The following is a 17,500-nucleotide window of genomic DNA, read 5'->3' as shown; positions in this document are numbered from 1 at the left end:
CAAGGACGTTGAAGCCTATAAATGACACACGCACGCTTACAATTAATGAATGAACGAATGGGAAATACTTTGTTTGTGCAGATATCTACAAAAGACTTGGTTTGGATTGCATCGTTACAGTGGTTAGTGTCCACACTTCAGTGTCCTGTCCAACCATGTAGTCTGTTTAACACCGGGTCGATAACTTCTCACAATTCTGTCGTTAATAGTCTTGAAATTAATGAAAACTTTTGTAACTCCAGTTAAGTACTTTCAAAAACCCTGCAGATATCGTCGATGTATCTAGTCCACCATTTTACCTTCTTATAGAAAGGATTTACAGAGATATTGGAGACATATTCTTCCTCCTACTGTCCTAGAAATAAATTAGCATAATTAGGTGCAAAGCATGCTCCCATGGCTGTGCATTTAATCTGCTAGGAAAAAAAAAAAAACCACTATCTTCAAATGCAAAAACATTATGCTTTAATGTCTGTTCTGTAAGTTTAAGGATAAAGTCTGTTGGTGGGTTCTCATGAGCTGGTCTGGATTGCTAATAATGTCTTATTATTAACCGACCATTTCATAATCCTCTAATCTAACATCTAAGAGTCCTGACGCTTTTCTTATTACTGTTCGTACTTCTGAAATGAATCAATAAAACAGGCTGTTGCTTCAGAAGGTGTAAAGCGATGTGGTGCGCTGCTCCCCCGGTGGCTGTACAGTGTAACTGCAGCTTTGTGTCACGAGTGATGCTCCTCTAACGACAGCGTCGTCTCGTAACTCCACACGCAGCCCAAAAATCAATACCCTGCCCTCCACATGACCCGCCTTCTCATCATTACTCACTTACAACCTGTCATTTTTCTCGAGCTTCAGTTCCTGATAGCTGTTGTGTCTGTGTGTGTGTGTGTTCTTTCAGAGCTGAACATGGAGTACAACCCATCAGATCACCCGCGCGCCAGCACCATCTTCCTCAGCAAGTCTCAGACAGACGGTGAGTGTGTGCCAGACTGTTATTGATTTGGGATTGATGTGGGAATGATGGTTAGGTGATCCTCACTGATTTTAACCTTCTTCTGCAATGTCATAATTTCACATAACTTCAATTCTGACGGTATGTTAAGTGCATATTTTTTTCATGAGTATTGTTGCAGTGTATTTAGCTTATTTAGTGTTTTCTAATTCTCATTATTTTTCCTTTGCTGTATCTAACAAGCACATAGGCCACACCTCCTTTGCTATATTTGACAAACACATAGGCCACACCTCCTTTACTGTATCTTGCAAGCACATAGGCCACGCCTCCTTCACTGTATCTAACAAGCACATAGGCCATGCCTCCTTTGCTGTATCTAACAAGCACACACACAAGCACACATACACACACACACCAGTTTTGAGTCAGTGTAGACGTGTGTGTGTGTGTGTGTGCGAGAGAGAGAATGAATAGATTCTCTTTATTTTTAAAGGCAGAAACACAGAACAGTGGCTGATCACAGTGATGCACAGAAACAAAGTGACTGTGTGTGAGTGTGTGTGTGTGCGTGTGCGTGCGTGTGTGTGTATAATAATTTCATTTAGCTCACTGCCTCTGGCTGAGATTGCTCTGGGAATCAGCATTGTGGTCTGTTTGAGATGCTGTTAGTGTGATTTCCAACCCCTTTAATGCCCATCATTAGCAGCTTTGTTCTTATGTAACTGAACTGCCTGAGTGTGTGTGTGTGTGTGTGTGTGTGTGTGTGTGTGTGTGTGTGTGTCTCGTGGTTTGGAGCGTGACTGATTACTTTTTTAAGGCAAACCAAAAAGAGTAAATTATAGAATAAATAAAGCAAAGCCCTGGCCTGGTTATTTTGTATTGTAACATGGCTGATGGTGCTGATGGTGCTGATGGTGCATGAATAAACCAGGTTAACTTCAGCAGTAAACTTTCCTCTGTTTAATACTTTATGGAGAAATCATTCAGATAAGAATCCACATCATTTCTTGTCTTTCAGTTGTTCCATCCAGCAAGAAAGGTACGTCCAATGCTGAGGCTAGTGTGAAGTCTTATTTCTGTGTGTGTCTGGAACAGCAATCATTTTCTTCAAGCAGTCTTCTCAGTCATGATTCCTGTATTACTGCATCAACACTCACATGATGCGGTCTGAAACGTACGTTTGGCTTATTCCAGATTTCCTCAATCCCAAAATTGACTCAACTGTCGCCTTTAGTTTTGCAAAGAGGCTAATGTTGCTAACAAGTAAGGAACATGTATGGCGATGCAATTCAAACTGCATGCCTAAATCATCGTGCTTCATCTACATCGAATCGCTCGGCGTCTCGAACAGACGTGGATGTCAGAGAAACTTGAATCACTTCCTACCTCAACACCCCCCCTGTGGTCCAATATGGCCCTGTGGCCCTACTCCGTACGTCCTTATAAATAGCTTAGAAAGTTCATTTTTAGGAATTTAGTACCCTTTAGGGTAAAGTGGATAAAGTGCATTGTGGGATTCCATGGGAGCGCTGGAAATCCTCCACTATGCTTTCTGACAAGGCCGCAAATCGAATGTTTTCAGACGCTTCTACGACGGTTACGGTTTGGGTTAGCTATCATACGACAGCTACTATCCGGGGAGAGTGAAGGCTAACACGTGCTTCCTCTGAGACGCGTGAAGCCAACCACGAATCTTTAAGAACTACGAATGTTGCATCACAGGGACGAAAGAGCTATCCGCCGTCTTCTACATACATGAAGAATATCACAGTGTCACAGACACCCATGATTGACTAGTGTTGTTATAATTTACGAGAGAGAGAAAGAGAGAGAGAGAGAGAGAGAGAGAGAGTGAGAGTATGCCCCTCCCACCCAGAGATCCCAGCCAATTTTGCTGTCTAGGACTCCTGGCCACAGACGACTGTAGAAGTGTCTGGATTTGAACGTTAGGGCGAACACTTTTCTCTTCAGCAAACAGGGGACGACTGTTTAGAGCTGCTCTAGTTCTCTAACTATGGACTATTAATAAATATTAAAGTAAATAAAAGATGTATATCCAAACTGAAGCAAAAAGTAACACGCCAAATAGCGAATAAAAATAGAGACATTCAAAATGAATCAAAGAACACTTCAAATAACACAACAAAAATTTGTCCGTGATGGATTTTATTCCGCCTCTAGAGGCCGCTCTCGTACCCTATAATGACAGCGGACCCTTCTCAGCCGCTCCCGTGACGGACGCAACTATCGGTGTGGATTTTTGCTGGTAACTGATAGTTCCAGCGATCGGTCTAATCAAGAAATGACTGAAATATTCCAACTATCACGAAGGCTGTGAAGTAAATGTCTGTCGGAAAACATGGCGTCTGCAGCTTTCCGATCGACAGAAATAAAATGTAATGTGTTTCCCTTTCTCTTAGTTTGTATCCTGTATAAACCATAATAGTTAGTTACAGTTAAATATATATAGAGCTTTTCTAGAGACTCAAAGCGCTTTACATTGTCAGGGGGAAGGGGGGTCTTCTCAACCACCACTAGTGTGTAGCGTCCACCTGGATGATGCGACGGCGGCCATAGTGCAGACCAGCTATTAGTGGAGAGGAGAGAGTGCTGTAGCCAATTCAGGGATGGAGATTATTAGGGGGCCACGATGGAGAAGGACCAATGGGGGAATTTCGCCAGGACACCGGGGTTATACTCCTACTCTTTTACGAGAAGTATCCTGGGATTTTTAATGACCACAGAGAGTCAGGACCTCGGTTTAACGTCTCATCTGAAAGACAGTGCTGTTATTACAGTATAGTGTCCCCGTCAGTATACTGGGGCATTAGGACCCACACAGACCACAGGGTGAGCGCCCCCTGCTGGCATGACTAATACCACTTCCATTAGCACCTTATTTCCCCCCCCCCGGAGGTCCCCCATCCAGGTACTGTCCAGGCTCAACCCTGCTTAGCTTCAGCGGGAAACCAGGCGAGAACTGCAGGGAGATTTGTCTCTGGCCGTATCTTTAATAGCTCGTCAAATTGCCTAACTGCCTTAACCGTCCGAATTCGGGCGGAAGACGAGACATCTTTCTCCGTGCTCGCAAAACCAGTTACATCTTCGCTTGAAGAACACGAACGGGGATTTTAAATCAGACAAACGCAAAAAATGTCGTGTTCCCCACAATTACGTCGCTATACGAGAATTTAATACGTATTGTCAGTTTATTTCAATTTTATAATCAGCCTAGTTACAGATAATAACTTGTGTGAATTTATGGTCCCGACTTCAGTTTTGCGAACATTTCCCGACTTTATTAACCTGACCAGCTATCAGTAGCTTGTACCCAGCTTCAGGGATATTTCTGCCGTAATGACGTAAACACGTTACGTACATCTGGCCACGCCCCCTTCTGTTCTCCACTGCTGGAGCAGTATACGCACCAGCAAGGTCAGGGGCGATACTGTCATCAATCAGCAATGGTCAGGAGGCACGACAGGACGACGCTATAGTAACGGTAACACGTCGTCGTGTTGGGTCACGCCCCTCCGTCCTGTCGTTGATTATTTTCCTAAAACGCGAGTGTTTTATTTCTTACGCAGTGTACAAAACATGTCAACTTGAGCCAGAACCATGACTTTCGCTCGGCTTCAAACGGAAAGATTCTGTTACTTGTTAGCAGCATAAGGTTCGCGAGGCTCTAGAACAAAACTAAAAGAAGCCTCTTTCAGACGCCGGACACGTCCTGGCTGATTGAGTTCAGTCAGGAGGAGAATGCCACTGTTTTCATGTTGTGGTACAGGCTCATGTGATACAGTGATGCAGGCTGACATTAGACATGGTGTGTGTGTGTGTGTGTGTGTGTGTGTGTGTGTGTGTGGTGTAGAGTCAGTCAGCAGTCTAGAAGCCAAAATGGCTCATGCATGCTGCTATAGCTGTTATGTGTGCAGCACCATACTGTTCTTGCTTAAGCTGTTTTGTGGTGTCCGCACAAGTCGAAACTATGTGTGTGTGTGTGTGTGTGTGTGTGTATATAATGTATATACAGAGGTGTGGGACTGCAGGGAGCCACACGCACACAGAAACAGTGTTGTCTGGAGTTCTGGCTCATCATGAGCGTAAGTCCCTCGTGGCTGAATTTGAATTAGACTGAGCGTCTGTTACACCCAGGGTGCGTTTAGTTCCAGATGAAAAAAGCTCACACCTCATTCCCCCTCGTCGGTGTAACAGTATCCGCTTCCTATCTCCCCACACTCGGAGTGTTAATGGAGTTTGTGTTTGAAGCAGAGACTCTGAGCTTCCTGCACACAAACGCCTAAACCCGCACAAATACGACTTGAGCGTCGGAGTGAATTTGTGGTGGAGGCAAAGGAACAGAGGGATTTATTAAACGCTGACTAAGAATCGGAGCAAACACGGCCCTAACGCTGTAATCATCTTCATTCCTGATGTGTGTGTGCTGGTGTGTGTGTGTGCTGGTGTGTGTGTGTGTGTGTGTGTGTGCTGGTGTGTGTGTGTGTGTGTGTGCTGGTGTGTGTGCTTATGTGTGCCGGTGTTTGTGCCGGTGTTTGTGTGTGTGTCTGCCGGTGTTTGTGTGTGTGTCTGCCGGTGTTTGTGTGTGTGTCCGCCGGTGTTTGTGTGTGTGTGTGCCGGTGTTGTATGCGTGTGTGCTCGTGTGTGCTGGTGTGTGTTTGCGTGTGTGTGTGCTGCTGAGTGTGTGCTGGTGTGTGTGTGTGTGTGTGTGCTGGTGTGTGTGTGTGTGCGCTGGTGTGTATGTGTGCGCTGGTGTGTGTGTGTGTGTGTGCTGGTGTGTGTGTGTGTGCGCGCTGTTGTGTGTGTGTGTGTGTGTGTGTGCACTGGTGTGTGTGTGTGCTGGTGTGTTTGTGTGTGTGCGCTGATGTGTGTGTGTGAGCGCTGGTGTTTGTGTGTGTGTGCTGGTATGTGTGTGCGTGTGCTGGTATGTGTGTGCGTGTGCTGGTATGTGTGTGCGTGTTCTGGGGTGTGTGTGCGTGTGTGTTGGGGTGTGTGTGTGTGCGTGTGCTGGGGTGTGTGCGTGTGTGTGTGTGTGTGCGTGTGCTGATGTGTGTGTGTGTGTGTGCTGGTGTGTGTGCGTGGGGTGTGTGTATCTGTGTGCTGGGGTGTGTGTGTGCTGATGTGTGCTATTATGTGTGTGTGTGTGTGCTGATGTGTGTGTGTGTGCTGATGTGTGTGTGTGTGCTGATGTGTGTGTGTGTGCTGATGTGTGTGTGTGTGTGTGCTGATGTGTGTGTGTTTCTGCTGTTGTGTGTGTGTGTGTTTGTGCTGATGTGTGTGTGTGTGTGTGCTGGTATGGGTGTGTGTGCGTGTGCTGGGGTGTGTGCGTGTGTGTGTGTGCGTGTGCTGATGTGTGTGTGCGTGTGCTGATGTGTGTGTGCGTGTGCTGATGTGTGTGTGCGTGTGCTGATGTGTGTGTGTGTGTGCTGATGTGTGTGTGTGTGTGTGCTGATGTGTGTGTGTGTGTGCTGATGTGTGTGTTTCTGCTGTTGTGTGTGTGTGTGTGTTTGTGCTGATGTGTGTGTGTGTGTGTGTGCTGGGGTGTGTGTGCGTGTGTGTTGGGGTGTGTGTGTGTGCGTGTGCTGGGGTGTGTGCGTGTGTGTGTGTGCGTGTGCTGATGTGTGTGTGTGTGTGCTGGTGTGTGTGCTGGGGTGTGTGTGTGCTGATGTGTGCTATTATGTGTGTGTGTGTGTGCTGATGTGTGTGTGTGTGTGTGCTGATGTGTGTGTGTGTGTGCTGATGTGTGTGTGTTTCTGCTGTTGTGTGTGTGTGTGTTTCTGCTGTTGTGTGTGTGTGTGTGTGTGTGTGCAGTGGCTTTGGCTGGTGCTGCTGATGCTTTAGATTAGATTGTGTTCATGTGATGCTCAGTGTTTTGCCGAGACGCGTTTCACTGACACACACGGTTTCTCTTTACAGTTCGGGAAAAGAGGAAAAGCATGTATGTGAACCACGTAAGTTTCTCTCTCAACACCACACACACAACACACAACACTCTCAACACCACACACACACAACACACTCAACACCACACACACAACACTCTCAACACCACACACACAACACACAACACTCTCAACACCACACACACACACACAACACTCTCAACACCAAACACACAACGCACTCAGCACCACACACACAACACTCTCAACACCACACACACACAACACTCTCAACACCACACACACACAACACTCTCAACACCACACACACAACACTCTCAACACCACACACACACACACAACACTCTCAACACCACACACACACACACACACACAACACTCTCAACACCACACACACAACACTCTCAACACCACACACACACACACACAACACTCTCAACACCACACACACACAACACTCTCAACACCACACACACACAACACTCTCAACACCACACACACACAACACTCTCAACACCACACACACAACACACAACACTCTCAACACCACACACACACAACACTCTCAACACCACACACACACAACACTCTCAACACCACACACACACAACACTCTCAACACCACACACACAACACTCTCAACACCACACACACACACAACACTCTCAACACCACACACACACACAACACTCTCAACACCACACACACACACACAACACTCTCAACACCACACACACACACACACCACTCTCAACACCACACACACACACACACACACAACACTCTCAACACCACACACACACAACACTCTCAACACCACACACACACAACACTCTCAACACCACACACACAACACTCTCAACACCACACACACAACACTCTCAACACCACACACACACACACACAACACTCTCAACACCACACACACAACACTCTCAACACCACACACACAACACTCTCAACACCACACACACAACACTCTCAACACCACACACACACACACACAACACTCTCAACACCACACACACACACACACAACACTCTCAACACCACACACACACACACAACACTCTCAACACCACACACACACACACACAACACTCTCAACACCACACACACAACACTCTCAACACCACACACACAACACTCTCAACACCACACACACACACAACACTCTCAACACCACACACACAACACTCTCAACACCACACACACAACACTCTCAACACCACACACACAACACTCTCAACACCACACACACACACACACCACTCTCAACACCACACACACACACACACACAACACTCTCAACACCACACACACACACACACACAACACTCTCAACACCACACACACACACAACACTCTCAACACCACACACACAACACTCTCAACACCACACACACAACACTCTCAACACCACACACACAACACTCTCAACACCACACACACACACACAACACTCTCAACACCACACACACACACACACAACACTCTCAACACCACACACACAACACTCTCAACACCACACACACAACACTCTCAACACCACACACACACACAACACTCTCAACACCACACACACACACACACCACTCTCAACACCACACACACACACACACACACACACCACTCTCAACACCACACACACACACAACACTCTCAACACCACACACACACAACACTCTCAACACCACACACACAACACACAACACTCTCAACACCACACACACAACACTCTCAACACCACACACACACACACAACACTCTCAACACCACACACACACACACACAACACTCTCAACACCACACACACAACACTCTCAACACCACACACACAACACTCTCAACACCACACACACAACACTCTCAACACCACACACACACACAACGCACTCAGCACCACACACACACACACACCACTCTCAACACCACACACACACACACACCACTCTCAACACCACACACACACATACACACACACAACACTCTCAACACCACACACACAACACTCTCAACACCACACACACACACACAACACTCTCAACACCACACACACACACACACAACACTCTCAACACCACACACACAACACTCTCAACACCACACACACACACACAACACTCTCAACACCACACACACACACACACAACACTCTCAACACCACACACACAACACTCTCAACACCACACACACACACAACACTCTCAACACCACACACACACACACAACACTCTCAACACCACACACACACACAACACTCTCAACACCACACACACACACACACCACTCTCAACACCACACACACACACACACACACAACACTCTCAACACCACACACACACACACACCACTCTCAACACCACACACACACACACACACACAACACTCTCAACACCACACACACACACAACACTCTCAACACCACACACACACACAACACTCTCAACACCACACACACAACACACAACACTCTCAACACCACACACACAACACACAACACTCTCAACACCACACACACAACACTCTCAACACCACACACACAACACTCTCAACACCACACACACAACACTCTCAACACCACACACACAACACTCTCAACACCACACACACACACAACGCACTCAGCACCACACACACACACACCACTCTCAACACCACACACACACACACACCACTCTCAACACCACACACACACATACACACACACAACACTCTCAACACCACACACACACACACCACTCTCAACACCACACACACACACACACCACTCTCAACACCACACACACACATACACACACACAACACTCTCAACACCACACACACACACAACACTCTCAACACCACACACACAACACTCTCAACACCACACACACAACACTCTCAACACCACACACACACACAACGCACTCAGCACCACACACACACACAACACTCTCAACACCACACACACAACACTCTCAACACCACACACACACACAACGCACTCAGCACCACACACACACACAACACTCTCAACACCACACACACAACACTCTCAACACCACACACACAACACTCTCAACACCACACACACACAACACTCTCAACACCACACACACAACACTCTCAACACCACACACACACACAACACTCTCAACACCACACACACACACACAACACTCTCAACACCACACACACACAACACTCTCAACACCACACACACAACACTCTCAACACCACACACACAACACTCTCAACACCACACACACACAACACTCTCAACACCACACACACACACAACACTCTCAACACCACACACACAACACACAACACTCTCAACACCACACACACAACACTCTCAACACCACACACACACAACACTCTCAACACCACACACACACAACACTCTCAACACCACACACACAACACACAACACTCTCAACACCACACACACAACACACAACACTCTCAACACCACACACACAACACACAACACTCTCAACACCACACACACACAACACTCTCAACACCACACACACAGCACTCTCAACACCACACACACAACACTCTCAACACCACACACACACACACCACTCTCAACACCACACACACACACACAACACTCTCAACACCACACACACAACACTCTCAACACCACACACACAACACTCTCAACACCACACACACAACACTCTCAACACCACACACACACAACACTCTCAACACCACACACACACACAACACTCTCAACACCACACACACAACACTCTCAACACCACACACACACACAACACTCTCAACACCACACACACACACACAACACTCTCAACACCACACACACAACACTCTCAACACTCTCAACACCACACACAACACTCTCAACACTCTCAACACCACACACACAACACTCTATCTATCTATCTATCTATCTCTCTCTCAATCTATCCCCAACTCTCTCTCTATCCATCTATATATCTATCTATTTATCCCCAACTCTCTCTCTCTCTCTCTCTCTCTCTCTCTCTCTATATATATATATATAGATAGATAGATAGATAGATAGATAGATATATATATATATAGATATATATATATATATATATATATATATATATATATATATGTGTATATGTTTGTGTGTGTTTATATATGTCCCTCTCTCTCTCTCTCTGTCTAATCCTGTCCATCTCTCTCTCTCTGCCCAACTCTGTCTATCTCTGTCTCATCCCATCTCTCTGGCTCATCCTATCCATCTCTCTCTCTCATCTCTCTCTCTGTCTTATCCTATATATCTCCCACTCTCTCTCCTCGCTCTCTCTTTCTTTGGCCAACTCTGTCTCTGTCTCATCCCATCTTTCTCCCCCCCCCCCCCTCTCTCTCTCTCTCTCTCTCTCTCTCTCTATTGGCATGGCCTGGTTTCAGCGGTTTGCAGGTTGGATGTTCATGCTTCATGCTTGATAATAACGTGTGTGTGTGTGTGTGTGTGTGTGTGTGTGTGTGTGTGTGATGATTTAGCAACACCCATCTGGTCCAATGAGACGCAAGTACAGCTCCTGCTCGACTATCTTCCTGGATGACAGCACGGTCAGCCAACCCAATCTCAAATACACCATCAAATGGTACGAAGTCATGTCGCTCCACACGCACAACAAAGATGTTACAAATCTTAAAATACAAAAAAAAATACAACCCTCATAACTTGACAAGGATGTCTGAATGAAACGGACGATGATCATACCTACACTCGGTCTGACTGTCAGAGCTGACCAGTCCGTTCTGACCAATCAGAACCGAGACGTTATCAGCACCGACGTCGTCGAAGTTACTTTATTACGGACTCGTCTCTGCATCAGTGTATTTCATCCTCTCTTTTCTGTCCACAGTGTTGCTCTTGCCATCTACTACCACATAAAGAACAGGGTAGGGGTTCACGTCATTATGAGGCATGTCTTTATTACTGATCTGAGCGCGTGTTCTCCACAGCACAGGTGCTACGAAGGACGCAGAGTGTTTATTGAGTGGGAATGTCGATGTCGCTTCAAAGCCTGGCACCGCACCTTAAAAATAGCTCATGATCCATAGTGCTAAATGCCACGGTCTTCTGAAGTGAGCTCCATGGGCTCAGGATCCAGTGGGTACCGCCATCACCTCTCTGATCAAGAGGGATTAAAGGCGTGTGTGCGGAACTGTATTTTGCGTAGCAGAGTTACAGAAGATATTAGTTAAATGTATTTATAGTTGGGGTTTTTTTCGCATCATGAATGCACAGTTTAACAGGGCAATGAAACATTTTATTCATTACATGTTAATAAAATCAGCATATAACAGTTGATTGTAAGGGTGTATAGCACACTAGGTGATCTGTACCATGCCCGAGCACGTTAACCCCCCCCCCCAGTTCGTTTGACTAGTGTGATCGCTCCGAACCCGCTTGAAGAGGTGGGGTCGGGGTCGCTAACCGTCCGCCGAGCACGAACCTCGAACCACGACGTCGATGATGCGAGCGTCAGCCGCCTCCGTGAAAATCCCGATATCCAGTCCTTCCAGGATTTTGTGAATCGAGCAAGCTCCGTAATATCCGGAGGGGCTTTCAGTTTTTCGCGACGATTTCCCGCAGATCTGGGCCGAGACGCGTCACGTGACGTCGTCGCGACGCGCCTTCAGCCGAAGCTGTATTCCATTCACGTGCGTCGAGCTTGAAAACAGCTAGAAGGTCCGATTGAGCGACAAACATCACTGTGAAAGACCGTGCAGAACTATTTCATACGATTGCAATTTCAGCAATTCAAGTGGTAAAAAAAAACAAAAGCACAAAAAACTCCCAAGTCGCATCGTAAATTTAGAAAAAAAAAAAGCCGCAGCAAAATCGAGCTATTTTGTCCACAATAATTGCAAAAAAAAACTCTGAAATCCTGTACGGACCGGATACCTGTGACGAGCGTATTGTGACGTATAAGAATTTCGCTCCGTCCCAGTCCGAGCTGAAATAAATCATCATAAAGTGAAAGTCCGAATTCATAGTGTTCACAGAGGAAACCCCACATTCTCAGAGTTCCTGCGTGTCCTGAAACACATCGTGGTTTACATCAGACGGCGAGTGTGTACATTTAGGCTGATAAACCATCATTCCTTCAACTTCAGAGAACGATGATTTGGCGCTCGCTAACGTTTCCGCTACATACACAATGCATTCGAATCGATGCTAGGAGTCATGACTTGTGAGAGAGACGACCATCTGTTGTGTGTGTGTGTGTGTGTGTGGGGGTGTACAAGTCTTTGATATTTGATCATTTCCTGACAAATATCCTTTGCTCTGATTCGGTCTCTTTGGTCATTTCAGAGATGTAGATGGACGGACGGTGTTGGACATATTTGATGAGAAGCTTCATCCGCTGTCGGTAAGTCTCGCGCTGACGTAACGTGCTATCGAGGAACCTCCGAGTCATTTTTGTTGCCAGACGTTACATTCGATTCTTTTGTACAGAGCACTGTTAAAAGCATCCTTTTTTTCACTTTTTTCAGAAATATAGCAAGACTGCACCCTATGCTAAATTTCTCTGTAGCTGAAAAGCTGATAAACTCATCCGTTGTCTCACGGATAGATTACTCTAACGCCGTTTTAGCCGGAGTTTCTAAATCCACATTCGGAAAGCTCCAGTATGAAAACTCTGCTGCCAGAATCCCGACTAGGACGTGTAATATGACATGCAGTCATATTACTCCTCTTCTGGGGTCCTTGCACTGGCTCCCGGTCGAGGTTAAATGATGATGCTGACATACAAAGCATTACATGGCTTGGCTCCTCGTTATTTATCTGCTTTGTTAATCCCTTACACCCCAAGTCGCAGACTGCGCTCCTCAGAGTCTAATTTGTTGTCCACAAACCCGCTTAAAACCTCTGAGTGACAGGGCTGTTTCTGTCTCTGCTCCTTCCCTTTGGACCTCTCTTCCTCGTGAACTTAGGGAAGCTCAGACCTGTGACATTTTTAAAGCTCAACTCAAGACATACTCTTTTTAAACTAGCATAAGCTTGCTGATGTCTACTTTCATTATTATTATTATTATTATTATTATTATTATAAAAAAAACTAAACAACCCCAAACGTGCAGTATATAGAGACGCACGTCACCGCGCACTTCAGTGTTAATGATCGTGGGATTTGTCGTGTCTGTCTGCTGCAGAAGTCGGAGGTTCCAGCGGATTACGATAAACACGATCCGGAGCAAAGCAGATCTACCGGTTCGTCCGGACGCTCTTCAGCGCCGCTCAGCTCATGGCCGAGTGCGCCATCGTCACGCTGGTGAGGCTCACGTCATGAGGGTGAAACAAGCAGGGCTTAGGGGTAAAGCGTAGCATGAACCGGAAAGACTTATCTCAGCACAAACTAAACCAGGTCTTCAGACTTGAGGCTTAAATGGTCATTTATCATGATTATTTGGTTCCTGTATATAATCACAGACTTTTTTTTTTAATATACAAAGCTTATGATATATGACTGGCATTTAGTCGTTTTAATTAAGGGTTAGAGTGTTTTTTTTTGTTTTTTATGACAGTAATTAACTTGAAAAATGAGCGTTTTAACATAAGAATAAAGTATAAGAACCTAAAGGACATGATTTTATTTATTATTTAGTCAACGCTAGAAAATGAACAGGACCGTTTTCGGAACACGCGTAGGAGTTGAATCCTCACTGCCTTCAACTGTGTGAGGTGCAGCGGTTTGTCTAATCGTGTTCGTTTATCACGTTTACATCTGAGCTTTCAGGAAATCACTGGGGGTTACACGTTTTCCAGAAGACGTGAACGCTCATGAGCTAATTACACTGATCGTAACGTGACCTTTGGACTCACTACTCATCTCGTAAAACAATAAATAGAAATACAGCAACGAATGAATGAACGAATAATGAAGAAAGACGCCTTCATATCCGTTCAGGTTTCATTAACTGAACCTTACTTACTTAAGGTTACTTACTTACTTACTCCAAAACTTACTTATCTTCGCTTTGTATGAAAAAAATTCTGCTTTATTTTTGTAATAATAGGAAATGCTTTTTTTTTTTGTTTTGTTTTTTTTTTGGTTTTTTTTTAGATTTGTAATCTGTAAATGTTCTCCTGGGGCAGATAAAAGCCATGTATTTTAGCTAAAATTGATGAACTTGGGTTATTCCTAATGAGATTTTAGCTCAATGCAATGATAGGCCGATAATACGTTTATTTCCGTTTTAGTCCAGCACAAGGCCCGTCGAAACAGGGTTGATGAGTGATATCACAGAGATCACATTGCAGTGAGGTATGATATGATGCAGCTGTCTGTGGGCTTTTGTGGTCAGGAAAACTAGCTTATTTTAGCCTGTCGTCTGTCCTCACACCTCAGAGACAGCGCGGATGCTAAATCAGGTTTGTGTCATATCTCGCACCTGTACACACAGATTACTGGCAAAGCCACACCTGTAGACGCCTGGAGTGTCTGTGTGTGTGTGTGTGTTAGTGTGTTATAGTTATGCTGTTCATCTCAAGAGAGTCTGGAGTTAAAAAAAAAAAAAAAGAAAGAAAGAAAGAAACAGGTCTTTACAACTTACTAAATGTCATGTTAGTGTCACTTTTCTAGAGCAACTGCGTAAATGTTAGTGTTTTTTTTCACTCTATGTTGAGGATTTAAAGCCCCTTCCTGTTTCCACGCTCAACCTGTAGGAGACACTGTTAGTGTTCAGGTATAAAAGGGTTATTGCATAGATACCAGACATGGATCCAGACAGATGGATTGCTCCATATCCTCTAAGAGGCAACAGGTGGAGAGTAAATGTGATAGTCTTACTATTTATATATATATATATATATATATATATATATATATATATATATATATATATATATATATATATATATATATATATAAAATGTATGTGTGTGTGTGTGTGTGTATGTCATTTGGTGTGGGAACAGAGATAGGATTGGTTATAATGGAATAAGGGGTGGAACATGGATTGGTTATTGTGGAATTAGGGGTGGTAACAGAGATCGGATTAGTTATAATTAAATTAGGGTGGGAACTGAGATTGGATTGGTTATTGTGGAATTAGGGTTGGGAACTGATTGGTATAATGGAATTGGAGTGGGAACTGAGATCGGATTGGTTACAATGGAATTAGGGGTGGGAACTGAGATCGGATTGTTATAATGGAATTGGAGTGGGAACTGAGTTCGGATTGGTTATAATGGAAGAAGGGGTGGGAACGACAGTAGGATTGGTTATAATGGAATAAGGGGTGGAACATGGATTGGTTATTGTGGAATTAGGGGTGGTAACAGAGATCGGATTAGTTATAATTAAATTAGGGTGGGAACTGAGATTGGATTGGTTATTGTGGAATTAGGGTTGGGAACTGATTGGTATAATGGAATTGGAGTGGGAACTGAGATCGGATTGGTTATAATGGAATTGGAGTGGGAACTGAGATCGGATTGGTTACAATGGAATTAGGGGTGGGAACTGAGATCGGATTGTTATAATGGAATCGGAGTGGGAACTGAGATCGGATTGGTTACAATGGAATTAGGGGTGGGAACTGAGATCGGATTGTTATAATGGAATCGGGGTGGGAACTGAGATCGGATTGGTTACAATGGAATTAGGGGTGGGAACTGAGATCGGATTGTTATAATGGAATTGGAGTGGGAACTGAGATCGGATTGGTTACAATGGAATTAGGGGTGGGAACTGAGATCGGATTGTTATAATGGAATTGGAGTGGGAACTGAGATCGGATTGGTTACAATGGAATTAGGGGTGGGAACTGAGATCGGATTGTTATAATGGAATTGGGGTGGGAACTGAGATCGGATTGGTTATAATGGAATTGGGGTGGGAACTGAGATCGGATTGTTATAATGGAATTAGGGGTGGGAACTGAGATCGGATTGGTTATAATGGAATTAGGGGTGGGAACTGAGATTGGATTGGTCATAATGGAATAAGGGGTGGGAACTGAGAACGGATTGGTTATAATGGAAGAAGGGGTGGGAACGACAGTAGGATTGGTTATAATGGAATTAGGAGTGGGAACTGCGATCGGATTGGTTGCGCTGGTAGTCGGGGAGAAACCGTGCTCCGCTCTCTCCATGAAGTCCACGTTATTAAAGTTTATGACTTCTACCTGTTGTAAACTTGATAAGGGGATGCAACAAACCATTGCCTTTTCCTTGTTATCACTATGTTGGTGCTTGAGCAGCTCTTATCCAGATAACAATTGCACTAAAAGCTGCAAAAAAAAAATCTGTGAGCGGTGCTCTGAATCGACACGCCATGTGAAAGAGGCTAATCTGAGCCGCGGTGTTTATGGAAAATGGTCGAGAAGATTTCAGCATTGATTTGAGAAGCGGTTTGTTAGAGCCAGATTGCCGTTTTCATCAGCTGTGATAGAAATCAATACACACTTAGTGTGGCTCAGTCAAGTGAGAAACGAGCAGAGCCGTCATCAGGATTTAAGGTGTATATCCAATTTGGTTTGCTTTGGTTTGGGTTTGTAGACAAGTCCTCCATGTGGTTTATCACTCTTATGTTACAGCGGTTCAGTCTGTGTCGAAACCAGCGCCCCCTGTGGTTCATTTCCAGCAGTGCATGTGATTTAGATTTTA

The 17,500-nt window shown here is 45.1% G+C and overlaps 1 protein-coding gene across 1 annotated transcript in view; it reads left to right on the top strand.

Moving 5' to 3' along the window:
- ccny (cyclin Y) overlaps positions 1–17,500 on the top strand; it is a 70,689-nt gene that overhangs the window by 43,963 nt on the left and 9,226 nt on the right. The window contains 8 exon segments of the mRNA XM_053636402.1: positions 902–976; positions 1,977–1,997; positions 6,893–6,927; positions 11,377–11,480; positions 11,745–11,780; positions 13,202–13,259; positions 14,044–14,083; positions 14,086–14,162. Coding sequence (XP_053492377.1) covers positions 902–976; positions 1,977–1,997; positions 6,893–6,927; positions 11,377–11,480; positions 11,745–11,780; positions 13,202–13,259; positions 14,044–14,083; positions 14,086–14,162 — 446 coding nt within the window.

Source organism: Ictalurus furcatus, chromosome 1, assembly GCF_023375685.1.
Source record: "Ictalurus furcatus strain D&B chromosome 1, Billie_1.0, whole genome shotgun sequence".
Classification (NCBI taxonomy): Eukaryota; Metazoa; Chordata; class Actinopteri; order Siluriformes; family Ictaluridae; genus Ictalurus; species Ictalurus furcatus.
This window is presented reverse-complemented; position numbering and strand designations above follow the sequence as displayed.